This window comes from Drosophila virilis, chromosome 2, assembly GCF_030788295.1.
Source record: "Drosophila virilis strain 15010-1051.87 chromosome 2, Dvir_AGI_RSII-ME, whole genome shotgun sequence".
NCBI lineage: Eukaryota > Metazoa > Arthropoda > Insecta > Diptera > Drosophilidae > Drosophila > Drosophila virilis.
This window is the reverse complement of record NC_091544.1, coordinates 24,658,042-24,677,625: the sequence shown is the minus strand read 5'-3', so window position 1 is coordinate 24,677,625 and position 19,584 is coordinate 24,658,042. Positions and strand designations below refer to the sequence as shown.

Sequence of the window (19,584 nt, the reverse complement as noted above, 5' to 3'; positions counted from 1 at the left end):
GCTGATTACTGATCACTGGTCAGCCCTATCCCACAGCTCCAGAAGTGTGTGTGTGTGTGTGTGTGTGTGCGGGTGTTAGGCAACTATAAACCTGTCCAGAGAGCGCGGTTTTAGTCTGCTGCCAAGTTCGAGGCGTTTGTTATCGGCAAACCGGTTGACAACGTGCCAATTGTGTGTTTGATAAACAAATTAAAATTGAAAATGTGTATATATGTGCTGCTTCTTGTACTGGGTCTGCAGCCATTCCATCAGATCTTGGCGCAACACAACCAAATTGTCAGCTGTAAGTAGCCCATACGATCATCATGTTGCGATGTTTGTTCAAGCTGCTCTCGCATCGACAGCCTGCACCAGCTTGAAGAAGGCCGTCTTTGAGGAGCAGGTGGGCTACAGCTTTCTGTTTCGCAATGCGCCCATCATGTACGAGACAATCGATAATTGTCTCACATATACGCCACTGATTGTCGGCGGGCAGCCCGCCGATCCCAAGGAGTTTCCCCATATGGCGCGCCTGGGACACCGCCATCAGAAGCTGGGCACGATTGATTGGTTTTGCGGCGGCACACTCATCAGTAATAAATTGGTGCTGACCGCCGCCCATTGCCTTGAGTCGGAACAGTAAGTAATTGTGGACATAGAGTGCGTTATTCACATAGAACTTACTTTGCTCAGGGGCGAGGTAAATGTGGTTCGCTTGGGCGATCTGGATTTGGATAATGATCACGAGGATGCGTCGCCCAAGAACTACGCTGTGGCTGACTACTTTCGCCATCCTCAGTTTACGAGCTCGGACCTATACAATGATATTGGAATTATTAAACTGGCAGAGCCTGTTCAATTCGATAGATACAAGCATCCTGCATGCCTGCCCTTCGAGAATGGCGAAAACTTGGACTCCTTTATAGCTGTGGGTTGGGGCAGCACTAGCTTAGCGGGCAAATCATCGCGCAAACTGCTAAAAGTAAAATTGGATCGTATTGCAGATGAGGTAAGATTAACTGTTGTGTGCTTGTATTGGAAATAATACCTCTATGTATCCAGATATGTCGCAGAGTCATTGAACGTAGCGAGGACTATCCACACGGATTCGAGCCGGTTAGCCAAATGTGCGTGGGCTCTTCAAAGGCAATGGACACCTGTAATGGCGACTCAGGTGGACCAATTCTTGTGTACCACAAGGAATATCCTTGTATGTACCACGTGATGGGTATTACATCGGCAGGCATATCCTGCGGTACACCTAAGATTCCCAGTATTTATACGCGTGTACATTACTATTTAGATTGGATTAGGCAAATTATGGCTAATAACTAGCATTTACTTAATGTAACATGCAAAAAGTAGCATACGTTTGCGCGATTTAAATTCGCCTTGTTTTTATTTTTAACGATCTGGCAAGGCTGTTCTTAGTGATGAACCGAGCACTAATTCTTAAGAAACACAGTCACACCAATGTTGTGAAATGGATAATTAAAAACATTAATTAAAGTTTATGTGATTTCGTCATTGTATAAATAAGTTTTTATTAAATATAAATTGCGCTAGTATTTATCACAGTTGAGGCACTGAAGTTTTGGTACTTGTAATGTGTCAGCGTGATTCGCTACTATAGAGTACCAGTGACAACACCAAATATCGCCCATCACTATTGTTGTTTACAAAAAAAAAAAAAAAAAAAAAAAAGAACAACATTAATTACAGTTGTGGAAAAATAACAAGTATAACACGCGCCAAGAGGTCGATAAAACTGCCACACATAAAATGTAACCGATTAACTAAATATCAAATAAAACTAATGTGCTGCTATCCAAAACAGCGCTGCAACTGCGCTGCGCGTTAATTCCTTTCCCTTTTTAACGTGCGTTTGCGACGCACATTCATACACATGTATGTAGAATTGAGTCCAAAATCTAATAGCTTAGGTATGAACATGGAGCCCGACGAGCTGCAGCCAGTTATGTCCGATCCGGTCCAGTCATATAAGACGCGAGCCAAAATGAATCCGGCTAAGAAAGATAATGAGAAACGGCGACGAAAGGATGCCATGCGAAAGGTAATTAACGAACATGTGCGGGTGTATGTCTGTGTGTGTGTGTGTGCGTCGTTTGTGACTTGCATGTGAATATTTATATATACATACATACATATGTATAAGTATGAATGTACGTACTATAAGAGCATGCATTATTGATTGGCACTAATATAAATAAAACTGGTGCAGGTCTCGCTGATTTTACGCAAATGCGACTCGCTGCGCACCGCCGAGGATCGTCAATTTTTGGAAAAGCATCCGGATATTGTGAAAACGACAAAGAAGCGCAAGGAGCGCATTGAGATATACAAAGAGCGGGTTGTCGAGAAGGAGGACGAGCCGCACGTAATCGAGGCTAAGGTCGAGCAGCTGGCTAATATCATATCGCAAGCAAAGCATTTAATATGTTATACGGGTGCCGGCATCAGCACTTCTGCTCTGATTCCCGATTATCGTGGCAGCAAGGGCATCTGGACCCTGCTTCAGAAGGGCAAGGATATTGGTGAGCATGATCTGTCCAGCGCCAATCCCACCTATACGCATATGGCCCTCTATGAGCTGCATCGGCGCCGCCTGCTGCGGCACGTTGTCTCGCAGAACTGCGATGGCTTGCACCTGCGCTCCGGCCTGCCGCGACATTCGCTTTCCGAAATACATGGTAACATGTATGTGGAGGTGTGCAAGCACTGCAAACCGAATGCAGTCTATTGGCGCCAATTCGACGTGACCGAGATGACGGCACGCTACTGCCATAAGACGCATCGGCTATGCCACAGGTGTTCGGAGCCGCTCTACGATACCATCGTGCACTTTGGTGAGCGAGGCAATGTGAAGTGGCCCCTGAACTGGGATGGGGCCACGCAGCATGCGGAGCGAGCGGATGTTATACTCTGTTTGGGCTCTAGTCTGAAAGTGCTTAAAAAATACACATGGCTCTGGCAGATGGACAAGCCGCAGAGGCAGCGCGCCAAGATTTGCGTGGTAAATCTGCAGTGGACGCCCAAGGATAATATAGCCAGCATCAAGATTAATGGCAAGTGCGATAGCGTCATGGCGCAGCTAATGCGTCTGCTCAACATTACGGTGCCCGTCTACAGCAAGGAGAAGGATCCAATTTTTGCGCATGCCACGCTGCTAATGCCCGAGGAGCTGCATACACTAACACAGCCGTTACTAAAGAATGCCGACGAGGAGGAGGCGGGTGATACACAATCCTGCACGACGACAACCGAGGAGACGCAGGACTCTACCATTTCCGGCGATAGCTACAGCGATTTGCCCATTGGCCGTGGTCCACGCATACGTACGCCTATCAAAAATGGGCGGCGCATCAAGACTAATTTGGAAATGCGGCAAAAGTATGTGCCAATTCCAAATGACAGCGCCGAGGAAGAGAAGCCGAAGCATATACCTCAGCTGAAAACTGAAACGGAAACGGAAACGGACATCAAAGTAAAGACTGAAACGGAAACGTTGCCGCTGTGCGAGCTGAAGCAGGAAACGAAAGTTGATGATGATCTGATTGAAACTAGTCTGGAAATTACATGCATCAAGCAGGAGGTGGTCCCCAAGCTGGAGCCGCTGACACTCAAGTCTGAACCACCAAGTGAAGCCACAAATGGGCATCAGCACAAAAATGGTCTCATGGAGCTGCCGAGACTAGTCGCCATACAGAAATCATATGCGGATGTTAATAGCTGTCCGGGTCTGTGCCTGTTGCCTGTGGAGTTGCGACTAGAGCCGCGCTTGGAATGTCTGGGCAGCTTGCCACCAGTGCAGCTGCCGCCGCTGGTGCCAATTGGTGCGCCATTATACACTCCCTTCGTACAGCCCCAGATTCAGCCGCAGCTTGTGCTGCCTCCATCACTGCAGTCGCTAAATCTGCAAAGTGATAGCGCCACCTGCTCTGCAGAATCCACCACAGAAAACGACGACGACGGCGATGATGAGGACAGAGATGTGGTCGAGGAAGAAGAACAGTTTGCCATGGCACAAATGGATTTGCTGCGATGCCACAGCGATCACGAGTTGCTCCGTCAGCTGCCCAGCTGGTATGATGCCAAGTATGCGTATTCGGGCCTGCACAGCATATTGATACCGCCGCCATCTGATCTCAACATCTGGAACTTGCAAGTGGTGCCGAACTTTGCCATGAATCGCTCTGCCGCCAGCTGCGAGTTCTGTTTTGATAGCTATGCCGAGCTCGAGTGTCAGTTCTATCGCCGTTGGCATCTTAGCCAGCGCAAGCATAAGAAAAGGGCGCGCAGCGGACGCTTTGTTGTCTGCGAATGCTGTCCGACCAGCGACGACGAAGATGACTACGATGAGAACATCTCACTGGCGCACATAGCTGCCGCCGAAACGGCCAAGCGCCGAATGCAGCTGAGCCACAGTTTTCCACGCAAACTGGCCCGCACCCAGGCCGGCTGGTATGGCAAGGGCTATAAAAAGGGCCGCAAGCGCAGATAGATCCAGCCGCCAGTGCACACCATGTCGCTTCAATAGTATTTGAGCATAGTCTAGTAGCTTTAGTAATAAGCATAGTATTATAAGTACATCGACATATATTTATATATATACTTAGCTCGTAGCGCCACTCGCATTAGTTTAGTTAAGTTAAGTATGTGCATCCACATAAAGCAAAGTATTTTGTTTGTCATGTAGTCGTGTAGTCCTTGGTCCAATTTAGTTTTAAGTGTCTCCGATTGCAGCTGCTGAAATCTATGTAAATTTGTCATTTTATTTCTATTTTGATTTTATGCAATTGTGTATAAGTTTGGTTTTTTCATACTCACTGTATTTTTGAGATACTTTTAGATTTTATTTTTGTGTGCATTTATATGAGAATTTCCTTTTAAATTTTTGTTGCTTTTCAGGTTTTTTGTATATTTATAATACGGCAACAATAAAATACAAAATATTAAGCAACAGAGTCGGGAACTTGTCTGCATTTTATTCCCAATTTGTGAACGTTGCATTAACACGGCTGACACGGCTGGAAAAGATCTGTAAATGTTATCGTACAACTGTGATCCTTTTAGGATCACCAGTTCTAAGACCTTATAAGAAATGGGATTTTATTTTAGTGTGCATATTTAAAGTATGGCATTTTGGAGGGAGGCCACCAATTATCCATCTGCTAGACCTTAGAAATTTCGCAGGTAAAAATATTAAAAATTTGAATTTTGGGTTAATCATTAAAATGACGATATTTATTTATCAATATTTTTAAAGGGTATTAGAATTGACCCCTTTAGACTATCTATTCTTAATTTTTGCCTTTATAGATTTTAGGGTTATCTTAATCCTAATTGGCAAATATCCGTAATGTTGCTGCAGGCAGTAAATATTTTGGCTTCCTATCGGCGGAATATTGAGAAAATGATGAACATAAAAACTCATATGAAAAGTTTGCTTTTAAAAATACCTAGAAATGATTGTGGCGTCATATATAGAAAGAAACGATTGCTACTATAATTTGTTCTATACTTTTAAAATAAAGCTAACTACCCCAAGTAAAATTTTGTTTTCAATATCTATGTAAATTAGCTATTAGAAGAAAAACAGGCGAAAATTATGTCGTACATCCGAATTGTATCTCGTACATCTGCCATATGTTTTATTCACATCCAAGATATCGGTGTCTCGTATTTATACTTAATTTATTTAAAATACAATTTATATGCTTTATAATTTCATTAACTTAAACATATAATATTGCTATTCTAGTTTTAGTTTTGCTTTCGTATGTTTCGGTGTCTTTGCAGGGATTCAACTTGTTCTAAAGTCAAACCCTACATGCCAATGGATGTGTGTACGGTTGCGGGGCGTGTGTGATTGTGAGTGTTTGCCACACGTAAGGAGACTTTACAAAATTACCTAAGCAATAACTCAAAATGCACAACATATACAATGACTACATACAAACGTAGAAAACATCAAAAGGTTTTTTTTCTGCTCTATAGATTAGTGTTAATTGTAATCGTTATCTGAGGGCGGCTACATGCAGTATATATAATACCTATGACGTTAAACAGAGCTGCCAATAGGCGAATATAAAAAAAATAATTACGCTTTTACACAAAACAAAAAACATACAAATAGGAGAAAAGCAATTTTTTCAATTTTGAAAACGCTGCCCAGGACGTAATGTCAACATAACAAACTAGGATCCCATAAAAATGGGTGACTGAGATATATATATGTATAAGAGAGAGAGAGAGGGAGAGAGAGCGCGCGCTTAGAGCACGCAACCAATTGAGAAATGATGATCATTAGTGTAAGGATTGGAGGCTGACTGTGGCTAGGTTGTAGGTCAGGAGTGGGAATGGTAACTCGGCAAGGACGCAAAGGCCATCACAGTTAGGCCACATAAATAAACATGTTGATGTCATCGTCGTCGCGTCTCATATACTTGTGCTCAATGAGCCATTCAAGCTGCTCCTTAATCATCTTCTTAGATGGCAGGAACATATTCTTCAGTATGTCAATCAGCTCCGCCTGTAAGCAGAGACAGTTAAATAATTAAGTTGAGCAAATTATTTCCGTATAATTCTTAACATACCTGCAGCGCCGCATTGTTCATGCGTTTGCGCACCTTCATAATCTTAATTATTGCCTCCTGGGTGCGCAATATGCGCAGCTGCACAATAGACTGATTATCCTCCTGCTGCGAACGCTCCGTGCTCAATTGCAGCCGTCCAATTAGATTTAACTGCGAACGTAAACATTGATGCTTTAGTAACATCTAGAGCAGATGGTTTCGACATATATAACATACCTTGCCGCGCCGTTGAGATTTGCCATTCTTGACAATGGCAAACTCCTGATTGATATAGAACATGGTGTTCTCGGCAAAATCTTTGGGCGAACTAATGGCTGCTGGCTCCATGAGTAAGATTTGTTTTTTGATCTTGGGAAAGGCGACCAGCGACCATAAAGTGCGTCGCAGTTCGGGATCTGTTGAAAAATCAAATAATGAAGTTAAAATCGATTTCCGCAGTATAGTTGCAATTCTTTACTAACCGGGCAGCTCGGTGGCCAGACGTAGATTCTCATAGGAGATCTTGTCGTGCTGTCGCTGATTCCAGGCAAAGAGCACAGCCATTTGAAATGTGGTCACATCGAGATCGTAGCGACCGAAATTGTTAACGAATGTGATGGTGCCATTGCTCATGTGATGATACCATTGCAGCTTACGGCCGGAATGCTTTTTCTTGTAAAACTCCTCAACATCGGGTATATAGTCCTCTAGTTCGATGGGCAGCGAAACTGAGACACGCTCCGAACAGCGCGCCCAGGCGCCAGCATTGAGTATTTTTATATTGATGGCATCATGCCGGCTTATAGAGTTACGGAATTGAGTATTTAAATCCTCGCTCACCTGTTTTTGTTGCGGACACATGGAATAGGTATTTGTAATTAAAAAGCTGGACGTATTGTATATTGGTTGAAGCTTACCTTAATGTCCTGGAACATGCGTGCCAGCCTGTTGACATAGTCAGCGGGCATGCCCACCTCGCGCAACCATTCAACAATGTCCTCCTCCTTTTCACTATCGGCACTTGTGCCAAGGATTAAACTACAAACCAAAAAATACACGTAAAATTAGTTGTAATTCTTGACAAGTCCACACCCCTCATAGGGAATAGCATACATAGATGTTTTTTTAAAACTCTGTCCTATCTGACTGTATTTGATTTTCGAGAAAGAATATTTAATTTGGGTTTGATTAGGAGCTATTGTCATAAGATAACTTAAAGTTCAACAGATCGTTCTATGTCAGCATATTATATATATATCATATATCAAGTCTGTACATGTATTTAAATATTTGTATATATATATAAGTCTGATCTGCCTGTAGGAAAAGCACAGGACTGTGACAAGTTGTTATAAAGATGACTTAAAAAATGTGAAATTTCTGCTCTAATCTTGCCTTGGCTGCAGTGCTACAAAGGTATTTTTTTTAGCACTTACCGTCTCGTCAAGTGCACCTTGTGGTAGCGCATAAAGACATCCTTGTTGTTCACATACTTTAAGACGAGCAGCACATCCCTCAGACGTGCATCGATTTGCTCGCTGGTGAGGCGCTTGCTCAGAGGCGTGCGCCTGAGCAGCATGTCACAGTAGTTGGCCAGCAGCTCAGGGCATTTGCTTTCCGGCGCTGTGTATTTGACGCCGCGATTGGCAATGCTTGTGGGCAGCTCCATTTTGAACACACTGGTGTCGTTGACCACCATCTTGAAGGCAATGTCGCGGGCAGTGAGAAAACGCGGATCATCGTTGAACGCATTGCGCACCAGATCGCTAAACTTATTGAAGAGCTCCAACAGTCGTTCCACGTACTTTTCCGAGTCCTGAGTAATGATCTCCGAGGCGGACTGCATGTCAGCTAGGCCGGCGGACTTGATATGCCGCTGCAGATCGCCCATCATTGCCTCGACGCCCTCCCCGTCCAGCACGCGATCCATCAGACGAAACATTAGATTTAAACGGTCCGTCTCGTAATCACGTATCAGCGCCGGGCACTCGGCTATGATCGAATTGAGGTGATCCACAATTAGCACCTTGACCAGACGGCATGTTAGTATGTTAAAGCTGCTAGGTTCCAGGTAACGCTTGGCGCGCACCTCCTCCTCGCGCAGCTTGGCGTCCGCGTATTTCATGTAGGCCAGCACGCCATTCTCTTGCTGCTGCTCGGCGGACTTAAGCCGATAGAAGTCCGCGGTGGCCTTCAAATAGGCCTTCTCAAAATACTCCCGATAGATTTCCAACTTGTCCTCTGCATTTGAGGACAGATTAACATAACTTTCACGCACACCGACCACCAGTTGGGCATCGTAGGCGTCGCCATTGCGTTCGGCATGGACAATCTTCATGGCTGACTCTTGCAGGCGATCCTTGATGTCGTGAAAAATATGCTTGTTCCACGAATCGAGCATTAGCTTGCGAACCGGACTGTCCTCGGTGGGACTCTTCTTGGAGCTTGAGGCAGCAGCTGAGGCGGAATTGCTAGCGGCGCCAACGCTAGTGGAAGCAGCATTAGACGCCGCTGCCGATGTTGAGGCCTTTGCGGAGGAACTGCTTAAGGATGCTTGATTGCTGCTGGAGGCAGCGGCATTCGAGGTGGATGCGCCGCCGCCAGCGGAGGTTGATGACGATGTGGAGCTGGAACTGGACGCGGGTTTTACCTGTGGCGACTGTTCCAACTGACGAAATGGCAGCGGCAGGTAATTGGACTGTGTGAAGAATTTACGCCATTCCACAATGTAGGTGGCCAATAGCGCCTGTTCGCCCCGTTGCGCCTGCACCTTGGACTGAGCCTGCACAATGAATTCGACAATGTCCTGCTGGAGGCCGTCATAGATTTTGGAGGCTCCCTTCTCGTCCCACAGGCACACGAAGTGCACGCCAAAGAAGAGATCCTGCCATTCGAGCTGCGATACCGTCTCCTGGCGCAGCAGCTTGAGAACAATTTTTCTTTTTTCTGGCCATACCTCGTCGAATATGTCCCTGTCCCGTTTGCCTGTCGCCCGCAGCATGGTGTTTTGGTCGCAGTCCCTTTGTTCTTGGCTACGCTCAACTTCACCTTCTCGCTTAATTATGGAACCAAATCAAAAAAAAAATATTGTGATCAAAAGAAACGCTAATTCTCCGCCTATATGCGGCCGATAGTAATTTTCAACCGATTTGTTGTTGTGAGAGTGCGATAACAGTTGATAGCAGGAGCTATAACATGACCATAACAGCGTACAGCTGTTATTGAACATACTCGATTATTTGTTTAAATGTAAGTTTTTCATGCTTTTTTTGCTTTTCTTGTCAATAAAAACTGAGAGCTACATTTTGTACGCGACTTTTGACGCCAGATAATCTGCATTTATCGAGTGATTTTTTTAATTGTGACAGTGCAATAAATTATTTATCGAAAAGACCAGTTGCAGAATGGCAATATGTCGCCAGTCTGGCAACGTCACACGGTGAATGTCAGATGGAGCAGCTGCAAAATGCTTGCACGCACACACAGATAAAAAGTGTATTTTAAGTGCCAAGTGCTGCACTGTGAGTGTGGAAAAGTGCGGGAAATTATTGCAACGAGAATGTCAAAAAAAGTTTTAAGACAAAATTTAAGAAAGCCTGCAATTGCTAATAGCAAAGAGCAATGAAGACTCTCAGCGGCATAAAAACTCTATATAAGCAACAAAATATTGGTAGCATGTTTTGTGAATTTCGTAAATCTCTCGTTTCGTTTTGGTTTTTTTCTTCTCTACCACAAAAAAGGGCGCGCGAGTGAGACGACAGTAGTTCGCAGCAAAGCAAGAACATCAGCCATCCCGCCTACTCGTATGCGACTCACACGTCGCCGACTTTAAGTCTGCTCGCTCTCAAATGTTTGACATTTTTCACATTCAGCATTTTCCCTTTGTTCGTCGGCGGGTCTCGTCATATGGCTCGTGTAAACGCTCGTGCGTGCGTAACAAATAAAATTGAAAAAAATAAACGCAAAATATCGGTGTTTTAAATTTACAAAAATATTGCACAAGTGTAAATAAACATCTATTAGATGCGCATGCAGTGACAAGTGCTTAAATTCATTGAGAAATATGCGTAAAAAGCGTTATTTCGTGATTACTACGGCGACGACGACGACGACGACATCAAAGCCAACAACAACGAGCTGCTGCGTTCATTGACGTGACGCGCGAGTGTGAGTGTGTGTGTGTGTGTGTGTGTGTATATATATGAATATATGTGTTTATATGCGCTAGTGTATGCGGGTGTTGCGAGTTGTTTTCAAATAAATAAAATACATAACAAAAGTCAACAGCAACAAGAACAACAACAATCAAAACACCACATACCAAATTGCGAGTGCTTATGCCGCTGGCGCCCCAGCGTCAAACTGCGTACATATGTACATAAATGAAACCAAGTTAAACATATATATATATATATATTTATTTACATCAATTTAGCCCGCGTGTCTCGTTGCGCGCAAATTCTATGTGAAAAGAAAGTATGGTCAACAGTCAATGCAATCTATGCAGTAAAATGTGTATTTGTCTGTGTCTGTGTGTGTGCGTATGTGTTTTTAGTGTATAGAATTGAATAAGCAGCAGCATAAGCAAAGAAAGTTAAAAGCAATAGCAACATCAAAGTACAAGAAGAAGAGGAAGAAGAAGAAGAAAACAACGAGCAGCAACACAAATGAAGCAATACAATTTTCAGTTCAATTTTAAACATCAATTGTCTGTCCCGAAGCATTAAACAAGGCTCAAAAATTTTTGCCAATGAGTCGCAGACAGTCATTGGATCGACCAGGTGAGCATTACAAAAAAAAAAAATCCCCTTACCTATTGTAATTAGCATTTCATTTCATTTGCTCAGCATCTGCGGCCTGCATACGTGCACTTTGCGCGCACGCTCTCGCTCTCACTCTTTTTCTCTCTGTATCGTTATCGCCGCCTCTGTGGTTTTGAAGAGCGCTCTCGTTGTGTTGCTCTCGCTGCTGCTGCTAAAAATAAGTGCTCTCGCTGCTCTGAAAATGCTGCGCGGCGCAGCTGCTTTGAGCTGTCAGTGTTGCTGTATGTTATGCTATTGTTCTTGCTGTTGTAGCAAACAGCAGAAGCAGCAACAACTGTGAAAACAAGCAACAGCAACTAAACGCCAAAACTGTTGTGATGCAAAGCCAAAAGTACTTAACAACAGGGCAGAGAATCTTTCTCTCTCCTTTCATGTTTTTTTTTTTTGTTTGTCTTAAGCCGTGGTGAATTTCTATGTCTACCTTTGGGGTAACAAATTTTCCATTGAGAGACGCTAAATTTGATTGAAATGACGGCCAACTGGCGCTAATTTATGCCAGCCAAATGCAATTAAAGCGCTTGTTTATTTTGGGAATACGATTTTATTTATATTTTTTAGCCATGCCTTTGTTTTGATGCGATTTATGTTAAGTAAAAACCCAAAAAGAGAAAGTGTCGCGAGCGTTGCAACATTTTGTAAATGTAAATGTGACCCAAAAGTATGAGAAAGTAGTGCGTGAAAAAGGTAAAGGCCAAGAGACGAAAAGGGCAACACAAAAAAAAAACGTTTAACTATATATAAAATTAACGTAAAAAACGCTCATATTGCTGTTAAGATATATTTGTATCTTTTTGTTGGCGAATGTGTATTGACATCCGCTTTCAGCTCGCTTTTTATCTGCTCTCTTCTATTTTCACTTCGCCTTCATTTAGCCGGTCTAAGGTCGCCACATTGGACTTAGCCGCGTGCCATTATGGCCAATTAGAGCTGCAATTAAGCTGAACAATGTAAACAATGAAAGCCAATTGAATCGCTGATATTAACATGCAAATAAAGTTCAAATTATGCAAAAAACCACCTGTCAAGCGTTGTCGTTTTTACTTTACACTTTATTAATCATAAATGAATTGCGAAAACGTTTGATAATAAATTAAATTCATGACAATTTGTTTGAATTTTCTAAATATCTTTTAACTAAACCCTAACAAACGGGCTTATAGGCATAAAGTTCACATACATTATGAAGTTATTGAACTCTTAGCACAAATAACACAGCAAAATTAAGCTTTTAAAAACCTTTTTGTGCTAATCAAAGCCTATTGTTATTATTAGTTACTTAACAGTCCATTGAAGTAATTAACAGCTATAAGGCAAGATTCCTAAAGCCAGATCGAGCAACATAACACTTTTTCAATATCTGCGAGACATTCTCGCCTGCAGATTTTCTTTGAAATCTCAACCTCCTTCTCGCTCATAATACATTGTAGAGAGCAGAAAATCAGGTGACACGATTGCCAATTAGCCACTCCACTACTAAGTACCTCCTGAGCAGGGCACACAAATAACACAAAGCACAAGAAGCATCTTTGACCCCGTATAATATATTTATTTTTGACTGCTTGCCTGAGTTATCGTCGATGTCAAAAACTATAAAATTTTTGTTCGATCTTACAATATCGATAAAAATCGATTAAGGGGCATATCCGCCTGAATATCTTTATCAAAAACTTATGGTAATAGTACCTTGCGTTTTGGTGTATACACTCACACAAATAAAGATCGGACTGTAAATACCGAAGTTAATCATGACTGAATTTCGTCTATATGTGTGCTTTGTTGTCATGAGTATTTTGATATATTGCGCTGAACAATTTTCACTAATCTTTTAAATACCAGTTTCCTATTATAGAACTGATGAAGCGTTTTGCTTTTTGTACCCTGAACCCATTAAAAAGTATAGAATGGGCATAATGTATTTGTGCAAATGAATATTACAGGCAGAAGGAAAAGTATATATATTCTTGATCAGCGTAAACAGCCGAGTCGATCTAGGCATGTCTGACTGTCTGTTCCTCCGTCTGTTCGTATGTATGAACGCAAGGATCTCAGAACCTATAAGAACCGCGCAGTATGAGTTTGTTTTCGATGGTTCCTATTTCCAAGCAATCGCTAAAAATCGATATCGAAACCCCGTTTCCTTAGCAAATCTTGTAAGCTGTAAGAGCAAGAGTCACCAAACTTGATATGTAGTTTCTTGAATAGTATTTATATATTAAGTATTTTTTTTTTTTTTTGTTTTTCTATTATTAGAAGAGGGCTGAGGGTATCCCCTAGTCAGGAATTCCCGATAACTTGTTCTTTTTGTACCTAGGCATTGCAATCGGAGTGTAAATTATTTATTGAAGGTTTCTGCTTAATCAATAAAAAATGGAAAAAAATCTGATATAAGCGAAAGGACTGGTACAGAAATCCTAAGAGAACAGAGTTGTCGTGTTTCTTTTGTCATATTATAATTATTATATGAGCGTATATTTAGATACTCATCCAAAAAAATGTTATTGCTTGTCAACATCAATATCTGAGGGCTTGAAATGATTTACCGTCTGGCAATTGATTGATCGGAGGAGCAGTAAAGTGTTTGCAAAGATTGACCAAACTGAAAACTATCCCAAAGACTGGACTTCAATCCGCCTACAGCAAGCCTTGCCAAAGGCAGCCTAGCCTGAGTTCGGGATATTCCTTCTAGCTCGTGCTATTTTCTATTATGTTGAACTATGAAATATAAGATGCAGATTTAGCGCTTGTTTAAGCTTGCAAATGTTGGATTTCAATTTGATTGGTCGGGCGACGCCTACACGAGTGTTAAATGCATTAACCCGTTAATTTATTTATGAAATTCAATGCTCACGCGGCTAAGCGCCGGTGCCCAACACAAATCGTTCTCAATGCAAAGTAGCTGCAACAACAATGATAATAACAACAACTTGGAGCAAAGGCAGCCGCGTTTTTTTTTTATTTATTTATTTATGTATTTTGTAGGTCAGGGTTGTCGCGTGTAATGCAAAACGTGCCAGCAAATTGAATGAATAAAGCGGGCTCTGCTTGCCTGCTTGCAACCACAACCACAACAACAGCAACAACAACAGAAACAGCAACAGCAACAACAACAACAAACAAGGCAACAGACTGGGCTAATAAGCCACATCACTGCATAAATTATAAACAATAATAAAAACATAAACTACAACGCGAATTGTATGCGTTTTGAAAAGCTTAAGGGTTCGATGCCTTGCACTTGGCACAAACTCGTAATTTATTTAAACAATAGATGAAAACGGAAAGCATACACAGCGCAATAAAGTCTTAATAAATTGTTGGCACGCGATGCAACAGCTGCAATCATAGCCGGTTCTGCAATTGTCGAATTGTCTATTTTTGTCATCCTCTTCCCCATAGTTATAGTGAAACGGGCATATTCGTTTTGTTTAATTGGAACCAACGAATTTTGAGTTACCAAACTAAAAATATATCACACAAAAGTTTTCCATCAATTTTCCGTATTTGCGGCTGGAATTCATTTAGTAAATCTTGAATGAAGGTCTTTGATAACCGTTTGATAGAAACTTGCAACCTTTCAGCCTTGTTTTTACCCAGGTTGGTTAGTGTACATTTTAAGTGCCATTTTCCACCATGTAGTGGTGGATTGCTCGAAAAGCGTGAATCACATCTGAAATTCATTTCTATAAATTCAGCTTTTCGACTCTTACGCTCTGGATAGATATTCGATATATCATGGTATTTGAACACTTTGTACTATACATTCTCAGCTTTTTGATTTATTTATAGTTTTTTGGTTTGCTATTTGTTGTTGGCAGGCCACTTTTGTTGTTGTTTGTTTGTCAAAGCGTGACTAAAGCTCATTAAATGTGATTTAAATGCTGAATCGATTTTCCACGCTATTAGACGCTTATTAAGATTGTCTATTAGCAGTCCATTGTTTATATTCAACTTGCTATTCATAAACACAATTTTGGTCACAATTTGATCACATTTCAATACATATTCATATTTAACTAATGCATATATATTTCTGCTTGTTGGTATTCAAGGACGTTCGACAAATCGGTTTTTGACTTTTCCTGATAAGCGTGTTTATCGATTGAAAGATAAATAAATGTCCAAATAAAAACAAATAGATTGAAGAAATTTACTTTATCATTAGCTGACATTATTTTGGTGTTTGAAATCGTGTCAAAGCTATTTATCATAGTTGAGCTGAGCATTTAATGGTGCAAACTTACGTTAAACAAAGACTTTAGTTATTTGCGTTGAATATCTAAAAAGGGACAAATCCTTTTAGTAACGCGTTTGTTGTTTTGATTGTAAATAATTGTTTTTACACTTGAAATGTTTCTCGCCCGTGCCTATTAATAATTAAATTATGTACATTTAAACTATTAAATGTTCCTGACTTTCATGTTGTTAATCTTTCTTAATGGAGTTTAGCACCGTTTGTGAAATTGTTTCAAGAATATCTCAAGGTAGCTGCTTACTTGATTCGAATCTCAGATTGTGTTTTAGTTGACAGTGGTTTTCTTTTGATTATAAGAATCATGACTAAGTCATCAGAAAGATTACGGCAAATTAATTAGGTGGCTACAATCACAAGTTTGAGAAGGTCTACGATTTCATCACAGTTACTGTGATAACAAAACCTACTTCTACCAAAAACTGTAAAAACGAGTACTATAACAGGGTAGCCCAAACGAGGTTAGTTTAATACATGTTAGTGTTAAGGCTATGATTATTTTATTCTTTGGCTTTTTGTTCGCGCCTTGATTGAAGCGCATACGTTCATACGTGCTGGGGGTCAGGAAGAAGGATAATGTTCAAAAACCAAACTATTTTTTTTTAATTTTTCAAACGTGCATTAATATACGTATACAACTTTTTTTGTACTTGGTATTTGGCTTATCAACTCAAGTCGTCTTGCGTTTTGTGAGAGAGCGCAGTATGAAACACAAGTCGACTCTCTCTTATGTTTCGCTCTCTTTGTGTTTTTGCTTTTTGCACTCTTGCCTAATGCGCTTTCGCGCCTTGAGCTTATCATTAAGATGTTGTTGTTCTTGTTGACAGTGCTGTTAAATAATTTACTAAGCACGAGCAAAAACTGTTAAATTTGAACGGCGCATTAGCATAAAATCGGTTCACGTGGAATTAGTTTTGACAACTAGTTGCGGAACTGGATTAGTTAATGCTGTTATTGAGTGATTGACACTTTTGCTGGGTGCACAGAAAAATGTGTCACAAAGCAAAGCATAAGAACAGATATTGCCCTTGCTTTCCCTCTCATTGGCACCTAACCTCGCATTCTTTCTAGTTGTCTGCTGACTTGTAAATCCTTGTTGTTGTGCTCTTAGGTGCAATTGCTTTGATTTCTTGTCTGAAAAGTTTTCTCATTTAAAAAGCGCGCTCGAAAAATCATAGGAATCTCTGCGGCTTCTATATGCATGCATGCTTGTGTGTGTGCGTCTGTGTGTGTGTGTGTGCGCGTACGCACGGGTACATGCGTATGTGTGTGTCCATTAAAAGTTTACACTTTTTGGGGGTTAATCGCAGGCATCAAAGTGGTTGCTTTGTTCGGCTGACTGTTCGCAGGCTGGATTGTGGGCGATGTGTATCTATCTATTAAAAAATCGAGGCGAATCGAGCGAATCGCGTCCCGGAATGGGCAAAGACGATGCCCGCTGACGCTGACGCTGACGCCGACGACCCGCGACGATGACGACGACATCAAATATTTTGAGCGCAACATGCGCTCTTTCAGGAAATTGTTTTTGTTGGAGCAGCAGCAGGCACGGTAACAGCGTGACAGCAAAATTAACGCCAATAACAAAAGCGAGCGCGAGAGTTGCTTTTGGGTGCAACTGTGTTTCGTTTCTGCTCTTTCCTTGATAGCCCGTTGCCCGTTGCAAATGTCGCTCAAAAGTAGGCAGCACTTTGGCATACACATATTGCTCAAGAGCAAAACCAAACCAAAAGAAAAAAGAAAAAAAAAATATGACTAGAACAGGTCAGCAATGGTGGCAGACAACTGTTAACCACACAGGCATTGCCATATTTCATGAAAATAAAAAACAATCTGGTAACATGCAAATCTTTTTAATCAGTCGCTGCAAATATTCATAGCACTCGTTGCTTTGTGTGCGTATATCTATGTCTAGTGTATTTACTTGCAAATGCTATTCTCGGTTGGCAGGCCCATTTTGAGTAATTTCCGATGACTGCACATCTCACAAAGATGTTTTGTGTAACAGCAGTTGGGCATAAATTATATTTGCCTAACCTACAGTACCATCAACTCCCCCACCAACACCTAACCCTGCCCAATCAACACCAATATGGCGTCAACGGATGTGGTTTTCGATGCTGTGCGGCTGTGTGTGTGTGTGTAAGTCTAAAGCACACGTTCATTAAATCGATTTTGGTAACAGTTGTGTTGCCGTTTTCATTAAGGGTTATTCCGGCTTGATCTGAGCAATGCCAGTGGCCCAACAATGAGCCGTAGAACGCAAACTAAACGCTGTTCTCTGTTCGGGCACATGACGAACGCATGTCCTGCCATCGGGCCGCCATCGTGCGTTTTCAGCTTCCATTTGTTTTGCTGCTCTCAGGAGAGTTTGTCGTCGGGAGTTTTTGATTTTCGACATGTCGCCGCCGCCGCCGCCGCCGCTTCCTTCTCTCCCTGTTTAATTCTACTTGATGCTTGAATTCAACCCTTTTTTCGTAGTGTGTGCACACACACAAACACATATATAAAGTTTTGCATATTTATTATAGATAATTTGTGTACAGGTTTTGTGCTGGCGCGCAAACTCTCAACAACGTCCTGTGAGCATCCTGTCCCTATCCCATTTCCCAACCGTTATCCGTCCTTGTCTGCTGTTACATATTCCGCATATGTTGTTTGTTCTTTTTTGGGGGCGATGCGGCGCTCTCTAATTAATTTCAGGCTTGTGAAATGTGGCAAATGTGCAAATCATATAAAACATAAAAATAATGATACGGGTTGATATTTAGCATTTTTGAAGTCTGGCAACGCTGTACCAAAACTCAAAGCTCATGTTTGTTTGTGTGCAAACTCCAAGTTTGTTGTGTGCATTAGGTAATTAAGATTAATGTAACTTGGCATAATTGAAATTGTACATGTGTGTTTTATTACTGTATTGATTTTCTACAAAATGAAATTAAGCTATATAGGATACAGATAGGTTCTAAAGTAATGTACATCCATGGCCATATAAATAGCATAAATAAACTTTACAGAACAATTATTGATATTATTTTTAAAGTTAATAATACGCTCAGCAAAATAACATGATAATATAATAATTGACAAGATTGTTTAGCAGCCTTCTTTCAAAATAGAGTTCTTCGAGTTTTTCCCTCTAACTCCACAGGTCACCTGAGTGAAAGACTTTTCTGCACACGAGTTTGAAGTAAATACCGTTTAAATGATTTTTAACTTGTAAACAATCTAGTTCATCTACTGGAAATCACATTTTAACAAACTTGAAGGTGCATTAAAGTATATTTTGCAAAAAACAATTGTTCTTTAGTACGATCTTTGGAATTGTTTTGTCTGCTGACAGTAAGTTAGTTTTCTAACCACGTTAATTGATGTTGATGCCAACCTAATAAAAGTGAATTTAATTGCGCTTGAGTTTCATATAACGTCGTTTTTGCGATAACCTTATTTTTTTAAATAGTTGACAAATGAAATTACTGAAAATAAAACGCATTCAGCAAAGGAAAGAAATATCTTTGAAAAGTGTGCTTTATTTGTGGCCAATTAAAATCACAGGTGATTAGAATAAACTTGAGTTACAAATTTGTGCAGCCAGAGTTGTAGTTTAGCAATATATTTCCTCTATATTTATACGTAATACTAGTAAACGATTAGAAAACAATATTGAACATATAACAGTGGCATTCACATTCATATTGCTAACATCACTCTGAAGTCAACGTTAAATTGAAACTTGACTTAATTGTCTCAGGCTGCCTTGACTTGCTTTAGCTAACTAACAGTTTAACAATTTCAATATTAAATTGCTTCTAATTGAACCATTTTTTGTACCAAGGTGTCGTTTGCACTGGAAAATGTAATTCAATCAATTAAAAATTGTAAAAATTGCAACGAGTTAAACAGGTATTGATAACGCTTTCGTCGAAGCGTTTAGCGT

The 19,584-nt window shown here is 41.1% G+C and overlaps 4 protein-coding genes across 4 annotated transcripts in view; 3 read left to right on the top strand and 1 right to left on the bottom strand.

Moving 5' to 3' along the window:
* The first annotated feature begins 30 nt into the window (after positions 1 to 30).
* LOC6632790 (venom protease) lies at positions 31 to 1,689 on the top strand. The gene is made up of 4 exons (XM_002055824.4): positions 31 to 283; positions 345 to 618; positions 673 to 988; positions 1,042 to 1,689. Exons 1-4 carry the CDS (start codon positions 202 to 204, stop codon positions 1,312 to 1,314), a joined length of 945 nt encoding a protein of 314 aa, XP_002055860.1. The 5' UTR covers positions 31 to 201; the 3' UTR covers positions 1,315 to 1,689.
* Sirt7 (sirtuin 7) lies at positions 1,688 to 4,966 on the top strand. Its single transcript, XM_002055823.4, has 2 exons — positions 1,688 to 2,053; positions 2,222 to 4,966. The coding sequence occupies exons 1-2, from the start codon at positions 1,886 to 1,888 to the stop codon at positions 4,499 to 4,501; spliced, it is 2,448 nt and encodes an 815-aa protein (XP_002055859.2). The 5' UTR covers positions 1,688 to 1,885; the 3' UTR covers positions 4,502 to 4,966.
* Positions 4,967 to 5,677: 711 nt separating this feature from the next.
* On the bottom strand, positions 5,678 to 9,853 carry Cul5 (cullin 5). Its single transcript, XM_002055822.4, has 6 exons — positions 8,012 to 9,853; positions 7,493 to 7,613; positions 7,058 to 7,415; positions 6,813 to 6,991; positions 6,597 to 6,746; positions 5,678 to 6,532 (listed from the first exon to the last, which is right to left on the bottom strand). Exons 1-6 carry the CDS (start codon positions 9,574 to 9,576, stop codon positions 6,395 to 6,397), a joined length of 2,511 nt encoding a protein of 836 aa, XP_002055858.1. The 5' UTR covers positions 9,577 to 9,853; the 3' UTR covers positions 5,678 to 6,394.
* Positions 9,854 to 10,006: 153 nt separating this feature from the next.
* Positions 10,007 to 19,584, top strand: part of Bicra (BRD4 interacting chromatin remodeling complex associated protein) — a 58,047-nt gene continuing 48,469 nt past the window's right edge. The window contains exon 1 of the mRNA XM_070206979.1: positions 10,007 to 11,356. Coding sequence (XP_070063080.1) covers positions 11,326 to 11,356 — 31 coding nt within the window. The 5' untranslated portion in view covers positions 10,007 to 11,325. The remainder of the gene's footprint in view (positions 11,357 to 19,584) is intronic.